The sequence below is a fragment of the Rhinoraja longicauda genome, chromosome 8 (assembly GCF_053455715.1).
Source record: "Rhinoraja longicauda isolate Sanriku21f chromosome 8, sRhiLon1.1, whole genome shotgun sequence".
NCBI classification, from domain to species: domain Eukaryota; kingdom Metazoa; phylum Chordata; class Chondrichthyes; order Rajiformes; family Arhynchobatidae; genus Rhinoraja; species Rhinoraja longicauda.
The window spans coordinates 38,282,822-38,298,511 of record NC_135960.1 but is presented as its reverse complement, the minus strand read 5'-3'; the positions used below and the strand labels follow the sequence as shown (position 1 = coordinate 38,298,511).

At 46.4% G+C, this 15,690-nt stretch overlaps 1 protein-coding gene across 1 annotated transcript in view; it reads left to right on the top strand.

Moving 5' to 3' along the window:
* Positions 1–11,239: 11,239 nt before the first annotated feature.
* LOC144595867 (ATP-dependent 6-phosphofructokinase, liver type-like) overlaps positions 11,240–15,690 on the top strand; it is a 51,408-nt gene continuing 46,957 nt past the window's right edge. The window contains exon 1 of the mRNA XM_078403673.1: positions 11,240–11,425. Within this exon, the coding sequence (XP_078259799.1) occupies positions 11,341–11,425 (85 nt within the window). The 5' untranslated portion in view covers positions 11,240–11,340. The remainder of the gene's footprint in view (positions 11,426–15,690) is intronic.

Sequence of the window (15,690 nt, the reverse complement as noted above, 5' to 3'; positions counted from 1 at the left end):
CAAAATATTTTTGTGCAAAGTGAAAACAAATGCAGATCAAAGTGTCACAGCCGTACTGTCTGGTGGGGGACATAGTGGATGGGCAGATCACCCTTGTATATTTGTATTATTTAACCACTGATTAAAGTCCACCAAAGCCTCAAACAGTTCGGCAATAAAATCCTCTATAATATAATCATTATCCTTTTTTAATTTAAAAGTCATCTCCAATCATCTCATTGAAAACATGGGCAGATGATGATCTACAATAAGTAATGGAACTCAATGACTTTTAAACTTTAAATACAGAAAAGGGATATTCCTGTGTCAACTCTAAAAATTATCCAATATGTCTTTGCTTTTATTCAATTTTACAATACAATACAATATAATATATCTTTATTGTCATTGTACTGGGGGGAATTGTACAACGAGATTGGGAATGCGCCTTCCATATGATGCAATAAATTAATTAGCTAATCAGTATAAATTTATACAACCCAGTGAAACAAAATTAGAAACAGTTGTAAAACAGTATAAAGTTCAAGTAGGTCTGTGCCGGTTCACTATGCGATGTGACCATCTGGCTTTCCCTCCATTTTTAAATATTTCCAAACTTTCTTATGTAGATTATTACTGAATCTCTATTCATTATCCTTTTGGGAATTCTAGATACCAACCTTGTCTATAAATAATGCTATCTTCTTCTCCTCTGATATCTTGTCAATTATTTTAAACCTGCTTGCTCAGGTTATCAACTTCCGTGTTGGTGCAAGCTTCTATCTGTTAAAACCATTCATAATCTATTCAATCCCTCTTTAATCTTCTCTGCTCCAGTTAATGAAATGCAGCAGAGAGAGAACCTTTGACCACAACAACAGCCAGTAAACGGATGTATTGAACTCAATTAATAAAGTGTATTGCCAAGGAAACATGCTTTTCCAAAAACTTGCCAAAGGCCGGACATTGGTTTGAACATGAACTAATGATTTTATTTATTTTCCAGAACAACAACCTTGCTCTCAGTCAGTAAAACCAAGGAACTGATTGTTGGCTTTAAAAGAGGAAGGCCCAGGATCCACAAAGCTCAATGGTTCAATGGTTGTTGTCACATGAACCAAGGTACAATGAAATTCCTTCTTTGCAAACAGTTCAGTAAAAGTATTACCATACATAAGTACCTCAGTTAAGTATGAGTGTATAGGAATAGTACATTGAGACAGTACACAAAGGTCACCATGTTTTGGCCCCATTTTTCCCAATTCAAGTCTGAAAGTTGTTATAAATATCGAATTTCTGCCCATAAAGGCCCATTGTCATGGCAGCGTTACAGGGGGTTGACTTGGATGATGATGTTGTCGGTGTCCACCACTGTTTTTCTCCCACTCCGTGCCACGTCAGGCTGCTTCCAATCTGTACACTCAGCCTCGGAGTGGCGCCCGATCCAATCGAGCCACCAGGCTACTACAGGGCCTCCAGCGGTCCATTCTACCGACTCCTCGATCCAGACACATCGACCCGCGAACTGCCATCCCTCACCTCACCTGGCCACCATTCAGTCTCCATGCCCCAACAGTATCTCCTTCATTTGACCTTGTAGGTAACATCCCAATCCTTTTACCTACGTTCGCCGCCACCAGGAGAGGGATGCAGAGATGACCATGTCTCGATTATAGCAACGACATGCAAATTACTGCTGTAATTTTGTATAGTTTAGTTTAGAGATGCAGTACGGAAACAGGCCCAATTGGCCAACAGGGTCTGCACCGATCAGTGATCCCCACATACTAACACTATCCTACACACACTAGGGACAATTTACCAAAGCCAATTAACCTACAAATCTGTATGTCTTTGGAGTGTGGGAGGAAACCGAAGATCTTGAAGAAAACCCACACAGGTCACGGGGAGAACGTACAAACTCCGTACATACAGCACCCGTAGTCAGGATCTAACCTGAGTCGCTGGCGGTGTAAGGCAGAAGCTCTACTGCTACACCATCCTGCAAGAGACTACTGGCCTTGTCAAGTCAAGTCAATTTTATTTGTATAGCACATTTAAAAACAACCCACGTTGACCAAAGTGCCGTACATCAGTTCAGGTACTAAGAACGAACATACAATGGGACACAAACATAACAGCACATACATAAACAGTTCACAGCGCCCCCTCAGAGGGCCTCAAACGCTAGGGAGTAGAAATAGGTTTTCAGCCTGGACTTAAAGGAGTCGATGGAGGGGGCAGTTCTGACAGGGAGAGGGATGCTGTTCCACAGTCTAGAAGCTGCAACCACAAAAACACGGTCACCCCTGAGCTTAAGCTTAGGTCGCTGGATAGTCAGTAGCCCCAAGTCGGCTGACCTGAGGGACCTGGAGATAGAGTGGTGGGTTAGAGGTTTTTTGATATGGGGGGGGGGGGGGGGGGGGGCAAGCCCGTTTAGGGCTTTGTATGTGAATAAGAGGAACTTGAAGTTGATCCTGTACCGTACTGGGAGCCAGTGGAGAGGCCAGAATCGGGGTGATGTGGTCCCTTTTACGGGTACCCGTCAGGTTTCGCTGCGGCGTTTTGGACCAATTGCAGGCGGGACAGGGATGATTGGCTGATCCCAGTGTATAGGGAGTTGAAGTAGTGTAGGCGGGAGGAAATGAATGTGTGGATGATTTTTTCAATGTCGTCAAATTGGAGGAATGGTTTGATTTTAGCTATGGTACGAAGCTGGCTTTTAACACAGCGCTGACTTGCTTGTCAAACTTTAATGCAGAGTCAAATATCACGCTAAGGTTTTTGACATGCGGTTTGACTAGGGAGGATAGGCTTCCAAGGCTGCCTGTTATCGTTTTGATGGTCGGGGGGGCCGAATAGGATGACCTCAGACTTGCTCTCGTTTAGTTGAAGGAAGTTCTGTGCCATCCCACATTTTATGTCCTCAAGGCAGTGCAGGAGGCTGATTAAATTTGACCAGTTGCTGGGTTTCAGGGGGAGATAAAGCTGTGTGTCATCCACATAGCAGTGGAAAGAAATGCCGTGCCTTTGAATGATTTGGCCGAGGGGGAGCATGTACAGAGAGAAGAGAATGGGGCCTAGGATGGAGCCTTGTGGAACCCCGCAGGAGAGGCTAGCTGGGGAAGAAGAGAAAATTGCCTATGTTGATGGAGAAACTCCATGTGTTGTCCGTATGTAGGACCCAGCACCACATTGAAGCCTTTGTCGAGTCGGCCGAGGGGAGGCTGATCGTCTTGGCCTCCACCAAGGAGTGGGCTGTCAAAAATACCTCCACTCCACGCGCAGCCCTTCCGCCATGCAGATCCTTTCTCCTGTCCTAACGGTATATTGGAGATCAATATCAGGAGCTTTGCGATGGGTCTCAGATCTTGATATTCAATTCTTCTTCTACTCAGTGGCCATAAGATTTGCTGGTACATTGAAGCAAAGGTGAATTTCATCGTTCATCTTTATCTTCATTGAGTGGTGATTCCTGATCTATGCTTTCCAGGATCTTCTTGTTGACCTTTATTGTTGGAGGAGTCAGGGGAGTAATATTGTACAGCAGGGACAGGAGCAATGTTGTACAGATGGAACAAATTGCTTGAGGACTCTCAGTTTGTGGAGGAATGCAAGGTCCATTCTTGTATATGTTTTAATAAAATATTGGTGATTTGTAGCTTGGCTGCCAAAGATGCATCTGCACAAACATTGTCGCTGCAGGTTGATGGATGGAGTTGGTACTGGAGTGGAGGTGATATAGATCAACAATTCCCCATGAGTCCAGTAAATTCTCTTCACACCAGCAGACAGTTTTTTAGATGCAAAATCCAAAAATCTTGTTGATCATTATAACCATAAATTAAAGCTGGCAAGCCACTCATTTTCTGATTCCAGACAGAAATCCCGATCTGCAGCGATGACGTCCGTGCATGTAATCTCCCCGCAACATGCTGAGAATCTCTGATTAGTTTGGGAGACATAGGCTAATCATAGACTAATCTCTGATTAGTTTGGGAGGCATGCTTGGCTTCAAGAAGAGATAACAGGAATAAGAGAACTAATTGCCAACTGGGTGGACTGGGAGATGATGGGCATCTTGGACACCCCGGATCTCCCAGTGCGGGCAAAGGCACCAGCCCTCATTGACAGATCAGTGGTGAAGAGTTGACAACTTGGGATTCCTAGGCATGCATATCACTGAAGATCTGTCCTGGACCCTGCACACTGATGCAATCATAAAGAGAGCCCATCAATGCCTCCTTAGAAGATTGAAGAAATTCAATGTGGCAACAAATGCTCTTGATCTTCTACAGGTGTACAGTAGAGTGCATATGGTCTGGTTGCATCACTGTCTGGTTTCGCAACTCATATGCCCAGAAACTAAGGAGATTAGAAAACGTGGTGAACACTGTCCCGTCCGTCCTCCCCATCATCGATGGGATCTAAAGGGGATGCTGCCTCAAAAAGGCAGCTAACGTCATCAAGGACCCACACCACCCTAGCCAGACTCTCCATTCCTGCCATTGGGAGGAAGCAGTGTTGCAGTGCTAATTTTTTAGGTGCCGGAGCTGTCACTGGTACCAGAGCAGCCACTGTTAAATTCCCCTCTAGTTAAAATGCCCCGCCTTTTATTTTGGCTTTTTTTTTTTAAGAGGTGCCGGAGCGGCGCTCTGGTGAGCTCTGGCAGCACTGCACACCTGAGAAGAAGATATAGGGGTCTGAAAATAGTAACATCCAGCTTCAGGAAGTTTCTTCCCAATGGCCATCAGGGTATTGAACACTACAAACTCAAAATAAATTGAACTACCTTGGTTGTACCAGAGACTTTGGGCCTTGTTTTGGTTTTTTTACTATATGGGTTTTTTTAAATTTATCAAACTCTTTAAAATATTGTTTATTATATTATCTATTAAGTACTGTGTTTGCAAACCTGTTGTGCTGTCACAAGTAAGAATTTCATTGTTCTGTTTCGATACATATGACAATAAAATGCTCTTGATTAGGCTCTGGCAGCACTGAATAAAATGTAACCTATTCATTAGTGATTTATAAAACTCAAATGATTTCCTAAGATGTCTGCATGAATTTCTTTGTTTCTCATGAAGTGTTACAATTGGTAATAATCTAACTTTGGTTAGCAGCCATGAAAAACATTGTCGCATTTTTTTTAATTAGTCTTGAATGAACATGATTCTTTGTCGTTTTGGTAACTGGATGGTGGTGAGGGAAAGGTGGCTAATTCTATGCTTTTAAACCTTGTATGCCCTTTATTTTTAGTTTTGACCAAATTTACAGCTTCTTTGGCCATCCAACGTTCCTTTACTTTTCCATTCTTATCCCTCCTTACTGGAACCTGCCAGTCAGCTTCAATTAAATGGCCGTTAAATGACTCCTACATGTCAGATGTGGACTGATGCAATAACCACTGCTAGTGTACCTTACCGAGCTCCTGCTTAATAACATTGCAATTTGCCTTACTCCTATTTAGTACCTCCTGCAAGGTCCAACTTTCTCCTTATTCAAAACAATCTTAAAATTTACATGGACATGATCACTCTTCCACTGTAACACCCAAAATGAATTTCCACTATAACACCAGTCATCTGGCCAGACTCATTCCCAACACAATTTCCAGTAGGTTCCCTTCTTGGATTGGACTATCTACATAACGTTTCAAGAAACCCCCTTGGATACACCCAAGAAATTCTGCCCATCTAAGCCTTTGACACTGAGCAAAGTCCCAGTTTAATGCAGAGATTAATTATTCTGAAACAAGCTTGCAATTCTTTTTATCTCATCACCACCTATAATTTTTTCTACAGGATGCCTATCGGGAGATAACAAGTCGATAATATTTTCCTGTATATCTCTATCCGTATTGTCACTTGACGTACCCTGATATTGATTCTGGGTGTAACTGTTACCACAAAGATTGCTACAATCCTGTGATCTCCGGTGAAATGAGGTCTTCTACTTCTTTCGTGTCCATCATCCATGTTTCAAATGTTACATCACTGTCATCCTCCATCCTGAAAAGGGTGCAAGATTCCTGCGACAATCTGTGGGAGCCATCACTTGTACAATAGATGATGGTGGTAGCAGAATTAGCTCAGAACACTTCCAGTTTCCAGCCCCGCGACATGGACGCTTCTGCTTTGGAGCCATTGAAATGAGGTTATCTCATGGAAAACATTCCAAGAGACTGTCTCTTCATTATTTGGACTGTTAAGCTTTCTAGTGCAGATACAACTTTTTGTGAGGCAGAAATATACTTTTATCCAACATTGGTTTTTGCGTTATGATCACAAACCAATTCCTGCGTCTACATGTCCCAATGCATGTGGTAAAATATCCCATGCACGTATCCACAAAGATCATCCTACAAGGTTCACGAGCCAAGGTTTCTGAAAGTAAGGGTGAATCTGAGGCAGTGTAGCCATTTCTGTTTGTTCCCCAGACAAGTAGCAACCAAACACAATGGCTGCACTGATCTCATTGTGGAAATAAAGGTCACCGTCATTCTCTGAAGACTTGCCATGGGTTCAATAGACAATAGACAATAGGCCCTTCGAGCCAGCACCGCCATTTAATGCGATCATGGCTGATCACTCTCAATCAGTACCCCGTTCCTGCCTTCTCCCCATACCCCCTCACCCCCTCAGTTCCTTGCAGGCTGTGACTGTTGTGCCTTTTAATACTTGCTTCTCACTAATGCATTACAGGTTAAAAATGTGCTCTAGCAGTACACTGGAAATCGGTCAATATTTCAATAACATGGCTTTTACATTCGTATGGCTGCACACCTACCCTTGGACACCTCCCAGAAACTTCCTCCTCAATTGCCACCTCTTCAGTCAGGAATCTTTCTCTGGGTTATTTTAACTTCTGAGCTGATGGACAAGGAATATTTCTGTTTTGCAGAATTCCTTCTGGCATTTCTGGCTACTTATTTTTCACGATAAAACTAAAAACTAAAACTAAAAACACCTGAGGATTTGATGACAGTGACCCCAGTTATGGTTTGAATACTTGAACTTACTTGGCAGAAAGTTGTGCAGCACTTGACCTATGACTACAGGTGATACACTTATATCACTTTAAAACATTTCTTTTAAGCCTTCTGCAACATTAAATCTTAGTTCTGTGAGGAAACAATTTCAGTCATGATTCAGACCAATGTAGTTGCAAATCAAGATAGAAATGAATTTCGGATATTGCATTGTTGCCATTACTTAGGTAATCTGTTTGTCAGAAAAGCCATGAGGTTTAATGAAATGATCATACCAAAATATCTGTATTTTCTTAATGACTCAGAAACATGCACAAAGGTTGGTCAATGCTGCCGCCTTGAAGAAAAATGCAAAAGAGAACAAAGTCCATTTTAAAAACAGAGAAATTGCTGTAAACACAGCAGGTGAAGCAGAGTTAACATTTCAGGTCAGAGACCTTTCATTAAAAGAGAGAACAAACAAGTTGAACAAAGAGAGAACAAACAAGTTGGTTTAAAGTTGCAGAGAAAGAGGGATCAGGATAGATAGGGCAGGGGGAATATCTGTGACAGGATGAGAATGGATGAAATTGATTAATTGGGACCATTAGAGGACAAATACGCTTGTTTATGTTATGGGTTGCCAAATACAGGACTGTAAATCATGTCTAGCAGGTCAGACTGTACTAACGGCAAGAGAAAATGAGCCAACATAACAGATGGATCACCTAGAGCAGAAATGGCCAGTTGTGATACAGACAAAGAAAGCAAGTAACCTAAAGTTGGAGAACTTGATCTGCTTGTAGAAGACCACAATGTGCCCAGACAGAAGCTGAGGTGCTTTGGGCCACAAGCTTGCATTAGGCCTCACTTTAACAGTGCAGGAGGCCACTGACTGATAGGTCAGTATGGGGGTGGGATGGTGAATTAAAGCGGCCGCCAAAGGTTGCCTTTGCAAAGAAATGATGAAATGTAGTCAAGAACTCAGTCCCCGCAACCACAGTGGACTGAGCATGACCACATCTCATCCATTTCCCACACCTGTTCTTCCTCTAGCTAGGAGAGAGTTCTCCAGGTCCTTGTGATATGCCATACCAGCATCCACATTCAACAATTTCCACCAGGACCACTGGAAACACATTTCTCTACTTTTAAGGGACCATTTACAACTCTTCCAATCCTACCAACCATTCATCTTACAGCATTAACCCATTTGACTCAGCCTCACCCTATAACAAATATTCCCGACCCTTGTTACAGCTTCTTTGCAACATAAAACTAACCTGTTTTTCTCTTCCCGATTCTGAAGAAGGGCCTCAGTACCAAAGCATTAACTTGGTTTCTCATTCCATAGATATTGCCTGATCTGCTGAGTATTTTCAGCAATTCTTTGATTTTTGATTTAGATTTACAGTGTTTGCTGTTTTGTTTTTGATGTCCTTTTAAGAAAACACGAATGCCAATGTTAACACCAAGAGGCTGTCAATGCAAATTAATTCGTATATTCATGTCTAAGATGATAGATTTTCACAATTAATTAGAACTAGAACCTAAAGGAATCAGGCAGGAAAGTGGAATTGAAGCCATGATAATAAATGGTGAAACAGGCTAGTAGTATCTTATGCCTGGCTATTAATTCTGACGTCTTTCTTTCCTCAGACCACATGTAGCCTTCGGTCCTTTGTTACCACTCCCTCTTTTTCTCCAAACTTCCTTGGTGTCCTTCCCCTCCCCTGTGCACTTCTTACTTCTCCTACCCCTTCTTGATACAATCTCTGCTTTGAGTGTTTGCTTAAGTTGCTTCACAACTCAACCACAAAGCAGAATTGTCAATAATAATAATAATAATAATAATACATTACATTTATATAGCGCTTTTCATATACTCAAAGACGCTTTACAGGGATTTAGAGAACATAGGGAAGTGAATAAATAGATAAATAAGTAAACGAACAGAGAAAGGAGACAGAAGGTGGGGTGACCTTCAGTGGTTGAAGGCAGTACTGAATAGGTGAGACTTCAGTGATGTTTTGAATGTGGTGAGTGTGGAGGAGTCTCTGACGGTTTGAGGTAGTGAGTTCCATAGGGTGGGAGCAGCGATGGAGAAAGCCCTGTCCCCCCAGGATCTGAGTTTGGTCCGGATGTGGGGGGATAGGAGATTGGCAGTAGCAGAGCAGAGGGTGCAGGTGGGAGTGTGCCTGTGGAGGTCGGTCAGGTAGGATGGGGCCAGGTTATGGAGGGCTTTGTAGGTCATGAGGAGGATTTTGTACTGGATTCTCTGGGGGATGGGGAGCCAGTGGAGTTTGTAAAGGACGGGGGTTATATAGTCACAGATCGGGGTGTGGGTGAGCAGACGGGCAGCGGAGTTTTGAATGTATTGAAGTTTACTGATGATTTTTGAGGGTGCGCCATAGAGGAGGCTGTTGCAGTAGTCCAGACGGGAGGTGATGAAGGCGTGGATGAGGGTTTCTGCAGCTGTGGAGGAGAGGCATGGACGGAGACGGGCAATGTTTTTGAGGTGGAAGAAGGCTGTCTTTGTGATGTGTTTGTCGAAGGAGAACATTCCATTCATCTTAAACACCGAATAAGATACGAATGAATGTATAAACGCCGAGAATGTCAGAAGAGCTTTTGCACTCTTCCTGTTTTGTATATATATATTTTTATTATTCTGAATAAAGTTTGTTTTTTGAAAAAAGGGTTTGGACTGTGCATGGGTTCAGCTACCACAGAGCAAGTAATCGGATCATCCTATCCTCACAGCAAGTAATCCATTTGCACAGTATATTTTCATTTATGAAATTGCCCTTAATACTTATGCCTGTAATAAAATTAGGGCATTATGACCTTTCAAGGACAGAGGCAAAAGCAAAACAATCCTGACCTTAAGGCACTTCATAAATGTGTTTAACAGCAGGGCTTCTCAGGGAATTCACAAAGACGATAGAAGACAACAAATGCACCCCAACAAAAATAAAATCAATCAATCCTAACCCCAGCCTGCAATTTTGTCAAAGGAAAATATAGCCCGATATTACTGGAGACTTGAGACTGAAGATACTGGAATATTGAGCAACAAACTGCTAGAGGAACTGAGACTGATGATGGATCGCAACTCTAAAAGTCTTGTCCATTTCTTCCACAGAGGCTGCCTGACCCGCTAAGTTCCACCAGCAGTTTCTTTTCAGCTGGGTATTATTGCAGGGTGGGGAAGGGATGTTAGAATTCCCTGGTGAGAGAGGAGTGTGAGGGTGGGGGGAGAGAGCGAGGGTGGGGAGAGAGAATGAGGCCAGGGAGAGAAAGTGAGGGCAGGGTGAGAGAGTGAAGGCGGGGAGAGTGAGCGTTCGCTGGGGGAGCACCAGGAGGGTGGGGAGAGATTGTGAGGGTGGGGAGCGGGTGAGGAGAGAGTGGGGAGAGAATGAGAGGGAGGGGAGAGCGTGAGAGAGAGGGAGAGAGTGAGGGGAGAGAGTGAGAGGGTGGGGAGGGGGTGAGGAGAGAGTGAGTGGGTGGGGAGAGAGTGAGTGGGTGGGGAGAGAGTGAGTGGGTGGGGAGAGAATGAGTGGGTGGGGAGAGAATGAGTGGGTGGGGAGAGAATGAGTGGGTGGGGAGAGAATGGGAGGGTGGGGAGAGAATGGGAGGGTGGGGAGAGGGTGAGGAGAGAGTGAGTGGGTGGGGAGAGAGTGAGTGGGTGGGGAGAGAATGAGTGGGTGGGGAGAGAATGAGTGGGTGGGGAGAGAATGGGAGGGTGGGGAGAGAATGGGAGGGTGGGGAGAGAATGGGAGGGGGTGAGGAGAGAGTGAGTGGGTGGGGAGAGTGAGTGGGGAGAGAGTGAGTGAGTCGGTGGGGAGAGAGTGGGAGGGTGCTGAGAGAGTGAGGAGAGAGTGAGAGGGTGGGGAGAGTGGGGAGAGAGAGTGAGAGGGTGGGGAGAGAGAGTGAGTGGGTGGGGAGAGAGAGTGAGAGGGTGGGGGGAGAGCGAGGAGAGAGAGTGAGAGGGTGGGGGGAGAGTGAGTGGGTGGGGAGAGTGAGGAGAGAGAGTGAGAGGGTGGGGAGAGAGAGTGAGAGGGTGGGGAGAGAGAGTGAGAGGGTGGGGAGAGAGAGTGAGTGGGTGGGGAGAGAGGGTGGGGAGAGAGGGTGGGGGGAGAGAGTGAGAGGGTGGGGAGAGAGAGTGAGTGGGTGGGGAGAGAGGGTGGGGGGAGAGAGTGAGAGGGTGGGGAGAGAGAGTGAGAGGGTGGGGAGAGAGAGTGAGAGGGTGGGGAGAGAGTTTGGTGCAGGGGGGAGGGGCGTGGAGAGCGGCGGCGCGCATTGGCGAGTACGAGTCCGGGAGAAGCAAGCAAGCAAGTGGACGGACGGAGGTTATCCATCCTTCCTTCCCGCACAGCGAGGCCACGATGGCGCAGCTGGACATCGAGCTGCTACGGAGCAGGGGCGCCGGCAAGTCCATCGCCGTGTTGACCAGCGGGGGAGACGCGCAAGGTGAGCCCGCCATGTCGGGGTGTTGGTCTGCCGCCCTCAACGTCCATTAGTGGCTTCACAACAAACTCAGTCCTGTCCCCGACCAGCCGGGATCAGAGGGAGGATGAAGCACGGCCTGGCGACAGGAGATGGGATCAGTCTGAAGAAGGGTCTCGACCCACACCGTCACCCATTCCTTCTCTCCAGTGATGCCCCCCCTGGCCCGGCCCGGCCTTGTCCTTGTTGATCCTGCACCAACCGCCGCTGTGGGCGATAAACGTGCAGCCTGACCCGCTGAGTTACTCCAGCATGTTGTCTACCTGCGGTTTACACCAGCATCTGCACTTCCTTCACACACAGCAGGGGATGGGGGTTGGGAGGGAAACTGACCCAACAACGGCCGCTCGCCGTCAGTCGGTCTCCGAATCGTCGCTCAACGCCAACTCTCCGCCCTTTCTCCCTCACTCTTCCCGTCTCACTGACCGGTGCAGGGCCTCCCTCACACTCTCTCCCTCACACTCTCTCCCTCACACTCTCTCCCTCACACTCTCTCCCTCACACTCTCTCCCTCACACTCTCTCCCTCACACTCTCTCCCTCACACTCTCTCCCTCACACTCTCTCCCTCACACTCTCTCCCTCACACTCTCTCCCTCACACTCTCTCCCTCACACTCTCTCCCTCACACTCTCTCCCTCACACTCTCTCCCTCACACTCTCTCCCTCACACTCTCTCCCTCACACTCTCTCCCTCACACTCTCTCCCTCACACTCTCTCCCTCACACTCTCTCCCTCACACTCTCTCCCTCACACTCTCTCCCTCACACTCTCTCCCTCACCCCCTCTCCCAACGGTCACTAACGGACTTCCCTCGACCCCCGCGGCCGCCATCATAGGGACGGGCAGCACGCACGTACATACACACACATTGCGATTGTGCGTTTATTTAAAAGCCGAGTGCTCTGTCAAGACGCGAAGGCGGAAAGCTTTGCTCGGCGCGAGCGAGTTTTGAATTGGCTGCAGGGGACGAACTGCTGCTCCCCGGGCTGCCAGGATCAAAGATGGCGGTCGCGGCAGGGTAGACCACGTGGTGCGGACGTGACTCCCTGCAGGCTGTCCCTGGCACACAACAGCTCCTGGCAAATTAGCGGAGAACAAGGCACTAGGGGCGCACTTTGCTTGCCCTCGAAACATTTCATCCAAGGTTGCTGCATGTTCAGACCTGCCATTTTGCTCCTACCGTCTTTAAAAATTGTAGCCAGTTATTACTTGTCTCACAGCTCCCCACTGATGAGAGAGACAGCGTCCGGGGAAACAAATGAGCACATCATTGCAACGTCTTAAAACATATGACCTTTGATTCAATAAACCCACGTCTGATCTGAACACGCTGATCAATTATTTTGCTTCTATTCAATTTGTGTCGTTTTGGTTCCCTTATTAAAGATAATATTCAAGCATTGGGGCAGATCAGAAATTAATTATTCCTGGGATGGGGGGGGGGGGGCTGTCGTTACATGGAGAGTCATAGAGATACAATGTGGAAACAGGCCCTTCGGCCCACACCGGCCAACATTGTCCCAGCTACACTAGTCCCACTTGCCTGCGCTTGGTCCATATCCCTCCAAAACCTGTCCTATCCATGTACCTGTCTAAATGTTTTTTAAACGATGGAATAGTCCCAGCCTCAACTACCTCCTCTGGCAGCTTGTTCCATATACCCACCACCCTTTGTGTGAAAAAGTTACCCCTCGGATTCCTATTAAATCTTTTCCCCTTCACCTTGAACCTATGTCCTCTGGTCCTCGATTCCCCTACTCTGGGCAAGAGACTGCATCTACCCGATCTATTCCTCTTATGATTTTGTACACCTCTATAAGATCCCCCCCTCATCCTCCTGCAATCCATGGAATAGAGACCTAGCCTACTCAACCTCTCCCTATAGCTCACACCCTCTAGTCCTGGCAACATCGTCATCAATTCTGGATTTTTTTGAGAATGTAACTAGGAAAATTGACAAGGGAAAGCCGGTGGATGTGGTGTACCTCGACTTTCAGAAAGCCTTCGACAGGGTCCCACATAGGAGATTGGTGGGTAAAATTAGAGCACATAGTATTGGGGGCAGGGTACTGACATGGATAGAATATTGGTTGGCAGACAGAAAGCAAAGAGTGGGGATAAATGGGTCCCTTTCAGAATGGCAGGCAGTGACTAGTGGGATACCGCAAGGCTCGGTGCTGGGACCGCAGCTATTTACAATATATATTAATGACTTAGATGAAGGGATTAAAAGTACCATTAGCAAATTTGCAGATGATACAAAGCTGGGTGGTGGTGTGAACTGTGAGGAAGATGCTATGAGGTTGCAGGGTGACTTGGACAGGTTGTGTGGTAAGAATAGGAAGGCAGAGTATTGTCTGAATGGTGTCAAGTTAGGAACAGGGGACGTACAACGAGATCTGGGTGTCCTAGTGCATCAGTCACTGAAAGGAAGCATGCAGGTACAGCAGGCAGTGAAGAAAGCCAATGAAATGTTGGCCTTCATAACAAGAGGAGTTGAGTATAGGAGCAAAGAGGTCCTTCTGCAGTTGTATAGAACCGTAGTGAGACCGCACCTGGAGTACTGTGTACAGTTCTGGTCTCCAAATTTGAGGAAGGATATTCTTGCTATTGAGGACGTGCAGCGTAGGTTTACTAGGTTAATTCCCGGAATGGTGGGACTGTCATATGTTGAAAGACTGGAGCGGCTAGGCTTGTATACACTGGAATTTAGAAGGATGAGAGGGGATCCTATCGAAACATACAAGATTATTAAGGGGTTGGACACGTTAGAGGCAGGAAACATGTTCCCAATGTTGGGGGAGTCCAGAACCAGGGGCCACAGTTTAAGAATAAGGGGTAGGCCATTTAGAACGGAGATGAGGAAAAACTTTTTCAGTCAGAGAGTTGTAAATCTGTGGAATTCACTGCCTCAGAAGGCAGTGGAGGCCAATTCTCTGAATGCATTCAAGAGAGAGCTAGATAGAGCTCTTAAGGATAGCGGAGTCAGGGGGTATGGGGAGAAGGCAGGAACGGGGTACTGATTGAGAATCATCGGCCATGATCACATTGAATGGTGGTGCTGACTCGAAGGGCCGAATGGCCTACTCCTGCACCTATTGTCTTTTGTCTAAATCTTTTCTGAACCCTTTCAAGCTTGACAATATATTTGCTATAACACGGTGCCCAGAATTGAACACAATTCACAGGTCTCACAATTCACTCCCAAGCCTACAAAGACCACATACAGCACTATAAAGATGCCCTCTCCCATGCCCACTCCACCTACTACTCTCAAATAATTCACTCTGGCTCCGGAAACCCAAAAACACTCTTCTCTACAATAAACAAACTCAGCCCCCTGGACACCATCTCCCAATCATTCACAGTTGACAAATGCACCACTTTCCTTTCATTCTTCCAAAGCAAAATAGACAACATCTACAGCACCTTAACCACCAACGCACCTGCTCCCCCTCAAACCACCTGCCCCCCCTTATCCTGTCAGCCCCTGCCTCAGTTCTCCCCAATCTCCACCACCGACCTCTCTGACCTCTTCACAGGAATAAAAACTGCCACCTGCTCTCTGGACCCCATCCCCTCCAGCTTTGTCAAGGCCTGCCTTCCTGCTCTCTCTCCACTTATCACTGCAACAATAAACTCCTACCTGTCCACTGGCATCGTCCCGCCATCCCTCAAAATCGCTGCTGTCACCCCCATTCTGAAAAAACCTGGTCTAAACCCTGACACCCCAAACAACTTCAGACCAATCTCCAACCTACCCTTTCTGTCCAAAGTTTTGGAACGTGCTGTAGCTTCCCAACTCAAATACCACCTCTCTACCAATAACCTGTATGAAACTTTCCAATCCGGATTCCGCTCAAACCACTGTACTGAAACTGCGCTCCTCAAAATCACAAACGACATTCTCCTCTCCTCCGATGCTGGCAACCTCAACATCCTCATCCTACTTGACCTCAGCGCCGCCTTTGACACCATAAATCACTCCATTCTCCTCACCCGACTTGAAACCTCCCTTAACATCACCGGCACAGCCCTATCCTGGTTCAAATCTTACCTCTCTGACAGACACCAGTTCATCTCCATTAACAACTGTAAATCCCCCACCGCTCCCCTCCCCCAAGGTGTCCCCCAAGGCTCAGTCCTTGGCCCCCTCCTCTTCATCCTCTACCTGTTCCCCCTTGGTCAATTAATCCGCCGTCATGGTCTCAACTTCCACTGCTTCG